This window comes from Helianthus annuus, chromosome 17 (assembly GCF_002127325.2).
Source record: "Helianthus annuus cultivar XRQ/B chromosome 17, HanXRQr2.0-SUNRISE, whole genome shotgun sequence".
NCBI lineage: Eukaryota > Viridiplantae > Streptophyta > Magnoliopsida > Asterales > Asteraceae > Helianthus > Helianthus annuus.
In genome coordinates this window covers 90,093,948-90,103,109 of record NC_035449.2, presented here as the reverse complement: position 1 = coordinate 90,103,109, position 9,162 = coordinate 90,093,948, and the positions used below count along the sequence as shown (strand labels likewise).

The following is a 9,162-nucleotide window of genomic DNA, read 5'->3' as shown; positions in this document are numbered from 1 at the left end:
TTCCTGGACCTGCATATCTGCCCAGCACCAAAATTCTTAAAAATTCTAACTTTAAAAGCTTATAACTTTTTACCTACATGTCCGTTTTGCATGATTCTTTTTCCTATGCGTCCGTAATAAAATTACGGATCCGTTTGTCATCTTTGTTCGCATCAAATTCCGGTTTATAAGCAAATAGCTTATAAATCCCCCCCCCCTTTTTACAATTATTCGACCCGTTTCATCTATCAACATAATACATGTTTATTAGTAATGATTGTATCTAGTCCTCTTTACCCATTCCCGAACCTGTCAAATATTAGCGTTTTCGCTCCCATCACATGGTTTGAGCATGCGATATCATTGTGCTTATTGTCTACAATTTTAAGCATAATTTACTAAAACTAACGAATCCATATTTCTAAGTTTTTGACCCAATCCAAGGGTTTACTAAATCAATTTTAGTGTATCCAAAACTTGGCTTATGCATCAATACTTCGTTTTATATAGTGACGTTCAGGTCACCTAAAACCATCAATTTGTTAGTTTATTTTATTTTGACCCGTTTGGTTGTCGAGTGAGTTACATCACTTCATTGACATTCCAAACACGACTATTTTCACTATATCATCATCCAACATATCTAATTACTATTTTGACCCGTTTGGTTGTCGAGTGAGTTACATCACTTCAATGACATTCCAAACACGGCTATTTTAACAATATTATCAACAAACATATCTAATTAACTATTTTGATCCGTTTGGTTGTCGAGTGAGTTACATCGCTTCATTGACATTCCAAACATGTTCTAACCTTTATTTTGACCCGTTTGGTTGTCGAGTGAGCTTTGTCACTTCAATGACATTCCAAACTTGTATATTACACTACAACATCATTAACATAACTATGACCAATGTTTATGCATAATGTAACGAAACCATAAGTTACGTACCTTTAAAGCGCTCCCTTCAAACGTGTATCACCACCGGCTTGTCTGCTTGACGTCCCGGTTTCCTTGCCTATAGAGTTCAACCACGAGTCGTTTAGAACTCTTTTCATATTACATAATGCATAATTCGCCATAATATACAAGTAGGCGTTTTAGTTCAAATTTCCAACATATAGCTTTCTTTTAGGCATTTCTACAAACACCTAAAGGGCATAATTTCATACAATTTACAATCAAGTTCATGACTAATTATTTAGCCAAGATTAACATCAATTAGGTAAGTTTATGTCGAATTTTCACATCAACAAGTCTGAAATTACTTCATAGAACTCAAAATACACTAGAATGATAATCATAATCCTAGTGTTTGACATGTTTCTACAAAACCCACTAAACACCTATATTGGTGATTATGGATTTTCATAGTGATGAACATAATTCAACGAACTAATGGCTAGGGTTTATTCCTAGGCATGATTTCAACCCAAATTCACCCAAACAACTATCATGCAAGCTCAATTTCGAATCATAAGTGTTCATCCAGAATTTTAGATGGAACCAAATAGTAAAATTTTTACATACCTTATGATCCCTTTACGGAGGTGATCACTAATTTGTGCTTGGTTTTCTATTTGGGCTTGATTTCCCCTTTCAATTTGGTGAATTTTTGTAGTTTTAGGGTTTGAACATGAGAGCCTTTCTTGGCTCTGGTAAAATCGCAGACACACACACACACATATGTGTGTGTGTTTTGTTTTATTCATTTGTTTTAATTAAAACTTGTTACAATTGCCCATGTTTAGTCCCTCCACATTTATAGGTTTATAATTTGGGCTAATTTACTTCAAGCTTCCTTATTGTTTAGCAATTTATGATTAACTAGGTTAGTAAATCCTAGTTACATTATTATTCGGTAGAACCAATATATATACCATGTGTAAATAATTATCAGTTCCTAATATTTACCGGGTTTATTTTTACCGCTCGCGGTATTTTACCCGTTTATTTTCGGTTATTTTAATATAATTAATAAACCCGTTTTTGGGTGTTATAGTTATTATACGAATCGGCATACTTTCGCAGTTTGTCGTAAATAGTCCCTGCGATCAAATAAACTTGTTTTTGGCACACCAAACCCTCCAAAACTTATTTCTAAGTTATGTAAAGGTTATTTAAGGTATGTTAAGCCTGTGTCACTATTCCGGAGTCTTTGTCGCGTTAAACTGATTACGTTTATGCATCAGTTTGCGTATAACTTTCAAGAAAGCGATTTAAAGCTTGAAATCGAACTAGAATCAAATCGTAAAATCGTCAAACACAAATACACAAATATTAACACCAAAACACATCGTTTCATTGATAATTGATATTGTTTTACATCGTACATCGTTTACAGAGCACAGTTGTCACAGCGGGGGTCGATGGCTGTTGTGGAGGTTGGCAGGGGTGGGAGGAGGAGAAGGGTGGAGGAGAAGGTGCTAGGGTTTGTGTGGGAGAATCTGTGTTTTCAAAATGTGGAGAACAAGAGAGTCTGCAGACCCAAGAAGACATTGATCCATATGTGTGTCAAAAAGAGGTCACACAGACCTTTTTTAATGAAAGGTCTTCGAGAAAACAAACACACTGCAGACTCAAACGTCTGCGCGTAGTCTACGTGAAGCAGACATGAGAGGTTCTGAAGAGCATTTCACAAATAACAAACACCCCTAACTATATCTAGAAATCTTAGGGATACAATGTAATCAAATGTTTATTTAAGATGCAGCATGATAGTAAGTGCACTATTTGTGAAAATACACAAATAGAGAAAAATGTTAGGAAGAAATATGTGGTAACTTAAATAATGTGAAAACTTTCAACCAAACTCATGTGTACAATGACCATTACTTTAACCCACATTTATAGGCATGCGCATCTAGTGAGGCTTAATGCTTGGCATGGGTTGATGTATCATGATAGGTTTGGGCAACAAAATAAAGTAGGAGAGATAGGAAGAATTATAGTTATAAGATGGGTAATCTAGTTTTTTTTTTTTTTTTTTTTTTTTTTTTTAGGGCTTAGATATGAAAAAATGTTTGGGATCAAACTAAAAGCATGATAAATAAAGACCTTTAAGTGAAATCTACAATATTACTTTATTTTACATGATACAGGTGGGTTTCTTTTCCTCAAGTATCACATGAATAGTGTAATAAAAGCATGGTTCATAATTAGCATCTTTTGTTCTATGTTAATGTTTTTTAATCATGTTATGTCCATTTCTTACTACTAGATTATATTAAAATATTTTATTTTAAATACAAAAATACTACGTACACCTTTCTTAGTAACATGTTGTTGGCCTCAAAAGACCACATATTGAGTTGACACCTGTTTAAATCCACAAACCTTTACCATCTCTAGATTTAAAGAGTTGAAAATTAAATGAGTGACTCATCATACTAGTTTGAGAAAAAGAAAAAAGCAATAATAGATTGTAAAAGAAAAAAATATTAACTATTTTCAGATGAGTCTAATAACGGTGTTAGATTAGTATATTTATAGGTTACTTGCTTGAATTCGACAAAAATTCAAAAACAACAAAATCCTAAAAATCTTATGAGACCCATGAATACAATACAGACATGACACGTATAAGAATAAAAGGTCAATTCATGAATAGTCAGGTCGACCCGTACTCAACCCGTTTAACTCGACGTACTACTGATTCAGCCCAAAACTAATTCAAACTTGTTGAGACTAAATCCAACCCAAAAATCTTGTAACTCACACCCGACATTGATTTGCCCATGTACCGTGATAAGACAAATGCTTAAGTACTAAATAAAGGTTAGATCAATCTTAAGAAAAGATGTAAAGAAGAATTAGACCTTAGATCTTATTGGCCCACTCCCATTCGAGTGATGTCTACACACCACCTCCCCACGCCTCATTTTTCTAGACCTAATTCACAAATTTTCCCAACCATTAGTTGACCATTTTACATATGGGAACATGTTTGGTATATGTCTTCACACCCTCCTTCCTTTCTTGAATATTACTCATTTTACATTCAGTTAACCCACCTCTCTCTCTCTCTCTCTCTCTCTCTCTTCATTGAGTGACACAGGTTCAAGAATCACTCAATAAATAAACACACAAAAAGACACTTTAGTGTGATGCAATTTCTTTTCATTAGGTATATGTTTTTCTTGTAGATTGCTTGAGTTTCTGGTTTGTTTTCACTGAAATCTTGAAAAAGGGGATCTGGGTCTGCTAAAATACCTTGCTTCCCATCTGGGTATCCAAAGATTTCGGTTAAAACATAAAGATCAAACCCAATCCCTCATTACTCACATCTTTTCTTGCATATTGCTTGAGTTTCTTGTTTTTTTCACTCATAAAGTTTGGATCTTTGTGTGTAAATCACCTTGATTTCCATCTGGGTATCCAAGATTTTTGGGGAAAAACATTAAAAAGATCGAACCCTAATCCCTCATCAGGGTTTGTTTCCATTTTCAAGAAACCGTAAAAGCCCTTGAATTTATGGTCAAATCATCAAAATACAAAATGGCTGGAGGGAATGGTTTGTTCTTTCCAATACTTGGATTTGCATCCATTGTTGCTTTTATGTATTTGTCTTTTGGGGATTTATTCTCTGTTGTAAATTACAAGAATGAGATCAGTTTGAGTTTTGTGGGAAGAAATGGGAGTAACTTTGTTGTGGATGATAAGCTGTTTTACATCAACGGCTGGAATTCATATTGGTTTATGGACCATGCTGTACATGATCACACCCGCCCAAGAATCAGAGCAATGCTTCAAGCTGCTGCAAAAATGGGTTTGACTGTTTGTAGAACTTGGGCTTTTAATGATGGTGATTACAATGCTCTGCAGATTTCCCCTGGTCAGTTTGATGAAAGGGTATTTAAGGTATTTCACTATTTTCCTATTTGCATTCCAGTTATCATTTTCTGTTTCTGTTTGATTATGTTATGTTGTTGTATACTTGTATAGAACAACCTTTGATTGTTCTGTTCAAGTGTCATGTTCTTGTTATGTTTGTAGGGGAAACTTGCCACTTTTAGCAACCATCACAAGGAATATAAAAACTTAAATAGTATGAAACAACTCCAATTTTTTTATTAGTCAATGGTTTGACTTTATGGAACATGCTAAAAATACCATCTTGATCAATTTTGTCATTGTAACTCTATCTTTAGTTGTTGTTAGTTGGAACATTTTGTGATCGAAAGGGTTGTGCTTGATGTCACCGCACGAATAAGTCAGCGTAAAAATCTAGTATCTTTTGGTTCTTCGTTGATTATCGTCTTCCAAATTTAGTAACGTTTAGAATCCGTATTAAATTAGTTGTTTTTCTTTTGGATTTTAGCGTCATTATGTTCTTTGATTAGTGCTTATCATAGCATTGATGGATTGGATTCCAATCATTGGGAAAACATTCTATTTTTAGTAACCTTCATAAAATCATTGAGTTCTTGGGCTTTGCATAATGTATTAAACATTTAAAGACGGTGACTTGATACTTGTTTTCGGTTTCTCACGACAATATCATTTCCGTTTTTACTAAATTGCCATCATTATTGGGTCGATGATTTTACGATTAATTGAATATGGTGGAATATTCCGCTAGGCTTTGGATTTCGTGATTGCTGAGGCCCGAGAAGTTGGAATACGGCTCCTACTTAGTTTAGTTAACAACTTGGACGCGTACGGTGGCAAGACGCGATATGTGAAATGGGCTTGGAGTGAAGGCGTCGGCTTGAGCTCATCGAATGATTCCTTCTTTTATGATCCATCAATTCGAATTTATTTCAAGAACTATGTCAAGGTACCGTCGAATTCCTTTTAACTTACCTATTAATTATAAAACCCTAGTTGGTGCGATGTGACTACTAGTTTAATGTCTAAATTGCCCTCGAGTACGACATAATAACGGAGTCTTAAAGACTATTAATGTGCCAAGGGACAAAAGAGTAATTCTGGCTTGAAAGTTGTTCAATTTGAAAACATTGCAATTAATGGATCGGCGGGGCAGATTGGGTAACGGGTTATAATTGTTTTGATGTGTAGGGTTAACCCGGACACATTTTTGTCCACATTTCAAATACTTTTATACATAACGTTTTAAATATCACTACTAATACTTTATTATGAATAAATCTAATTGAGTAAATTACGATTTTGGCCCCTGTGATTATATCACTTTTACCCTTTTAGCCCAAAAAGGAATCTTTTAACATCTGAGCCCCCCAACGTCTTTTTTTCTAACCCTTTTGGCCCCTAACACTAACCTCATCCATTTACTTTTAGGGGCCAAAATGGTTAAAAAAAAAGACGTTGGGAGCCAAAAGGATTAGATAAAAAAGACGTTGGGGGCTTAGATGTTAAAAGATTACTTTTTGGGCTAAAAGGGTAAAAGTGATATAACCACAGGGGCCAAAATCGTAATTTACTCAATCTAATTTGATAACTTTTGACCCACTTGACCTGTTTCATTTTGTTACTATAATGTTTCGTTTGACCCTTTATAGATTGGATATTACCCAAATCGACCCATTCATAATGAAAGATGATAAACTTTTAAGTTAATAATGTACTTTAGTCCCGAAATACCATTGTTTTTTTTAAGGAATTTATATTATAATTATTATTTTTAATAATGCAGACTATCTTAACAAGGAAGAACACAATCACGGGACTCCAGTACAGAGATGACCCCACCATCTTTGGCTGGGAGTTAATTAACGAGCCCCGATGCATCACTGACCCGTCTGGTGACACGTTACAAGTAACTCGCTTACTTGAAGTTTTATCGTTTTTTTTTATTCTTCTGTTATTTTGTAAAGTAAATGTATTACGGGCATGAAAAGCGTTTGTTAACTGTTGGGGTGAATAAACTACAGGACTGGATAGAAGAAATGTCAACCTTTATAAAGAAAATCGACAATAAACATCTATTAACCGTTGGTCTTGAAGGATTTTATGGTCCGAAAAGTCCCAAGAGAAAAACGGTCAATCCAGAATTTTGGGCTGCTGATATGGGAGTGGATTTTATTCGCAACTCTGCACACTCGGCCATTGACTTTGCCTCGGTTCATATTTATCCTGACCAATGGTAAGCTTTTTATCATCTTTTCAAGAATTATACAATCATGTTTGTCAGGATGGGTTCGGGTCAACGAGGGGCGCTTGGTTTTAAATTGCGTGATGCGCTCTAATGCGTTTGGTCCAAAAATCTGATGCGTGATGCGGTATGTGATAAAATCAAGCATACGAAAGAACCCAACCCATTTCATAAAATCTAAAAAAAAAACATAACAAACAATGTTGTGTGCATCACAGCGCATTATGCGAAATCGGCGCAACATTCTCGCATCACGTAAACGCAATGCATCAGCTGTGCCGATGCGCTCTCATCAGCGCATCGAGCGCTTCACACATTATGCGCGCATTTTAAAAACAAAAAGAGGGAGTATTAAAAGAAGTATGACTTCGGGTCAAAGTACTTATGTCATGTACCATTTCCAATGAAAAAGGGCTCTTATCTTCAAAAATTTGACACTAGGCTTGGCAAAACTGTGGACCGGGTCGGTTAACGGGTCAAAGCTAGCCGCTTAAACAAAAGTATCAATTGGGCCAAGTACTTGTGTCATTTTTACCAATTTCAGTTATAAAAACACGCAAAAAAGACAGATACGACCTTAAGTTTTTTTAAAAGTTACTAGTATTTTAGGTAAGAAGTCGACACATAATATATTAAAATAAAGAGTAAACTTCTGTTTTGCTCCCTGTGGTTTGGTCGTTTTAATGGTTTTGCCCCAATCATTTAAAAACGGCCATTTTCCTCCAATTGTTTACTATGTTTTTCCCATTTTGCTCCCCGCCTCTAACTCCATCCAAATTGTTTGTTAACTGAAAGGGTATTTTGGTAACATAATACCCTTAGTTTTATACTTGAAGTTACCACAGGGAGTAAAACGGAAGTTTACTCTAAAATAAAATTATTGTATTTTGCAAAAAGTTACGGTCATTTTTATGACACATGATACATATTAGGTGACTTGCAAATTCATAAAGATAAAGGTCGTTTTTCAGGTTGACCTGCTTAACCTGTTTAATTAAAAGGTCAACCTGCCAACCCGTTTAGCACGTTTATTAGTTGTTTACAACCCACCAACCCGTTTGACTCGTTTCGGTAAATGGGTTAAACGCCTTGTCTTCGGGTTACATGAATTCAAGTGTGTCCACGCTAGGGTTGACTTTAACACGTCGTGTGAAACCCGACACGACCTTGATAAAAAAGTTGAATACTTGTTATATAGGTTTTATAGATTAGTATTGGCCCATTATTTAAGAAAATCTTTTTGTAGGTTTAAAAATAAAAGCCTTGAAGGAAAACTAAAATTTGTCGCGGATTGGATGCATTCTCACATAGAAGACGGGGAACGTGAGCTGAAAAAGCCGGTGATGTTTACTGAATTTGGTTTATCTGATCTAAACAAAGGGTTTGACCCGGCACAGCGCGATGAATTCTACAAAATCGTGTTCGATGTGATATACGAATCCGCAAAGAAAAAGGGGGCCGGGGGCGGGTCGTTTGCGTGGCAGTTCTTGGTAGAAGGAATGGAAGAATTCAATGATGATTTTGGAATAGTTCCATGGAAGAGGGCTTCAACATACAGCATAATAACAAGACATACATGTAGGTTAGCAAAGATTCATGGTGGGGTTACACCAATAACAGGAAATTTGAAGAATATTTGTAATGGTAGATGGTGAAAAACCTTATATTTTTATGATTTTGATCCAAATAATTGAGATTGTTTTGAGGGGTTTGATGTTTTGGTTGAATCATTTTATTTTATTATATATATATGTAGAAATGAATCAGTGATAATAAATTGGCCCATTTAATGCCCACTAATTTACTTGTATAAATTTAACCTAGTTTAGATTAATTACTAATTAATCAAAATATATTAATGGGTGGTTTAAATTTTTATATATTGATTAGTTAAATACTATATGTATATTTTATAAAATATTAAAAGTTAGAAAAGAAGTGCTGGAAAAATGAAAACACCCCCTTACCGTGAACTATGGAACTTTGAACCGTGGTTTGGTGTTACTCGACGGAAAAATCTTTCTATACTAATAAATGAAAATCTTTTTTGGACACGTGTCACTTCCTGGTACTTTCTCAATTTATTTTCATATTTATCTCTTAT

General features: G+C 34.9%; 1 protein-coding gene across 1 annotated transcript; it reads left to right on the top strand.

The window, feature by feature from the left end:
* The first annotated feature begins 3,874 nt into the window (after positions 1-3,874).
* Positions 3,875-8,785, top strand: LOC110926447 (mannan endo-1,4-beta-mannosidase 2). The gene is made up of 5 exons (XM_022170211.2): positions 3,875-4,843; positions 5,565-5,762; positions 6,600-6,722; positions 6,838-7,049; positions 8,305-8,785. The coding sequence occupies exons 1-5, from the start codon at positions 4,457-4,459 to the stop codon at positions 8,711-8,713; spliced, it is 1,329 nt and encodes a 442-aa protein (XP_022025903.1). The 5' UTR covers positions 3,875-4,456; the 3' UTR covers positions 8,714-8,785.
* Positions 8,786-9,162: the final 377 nt, after the last annotated feature.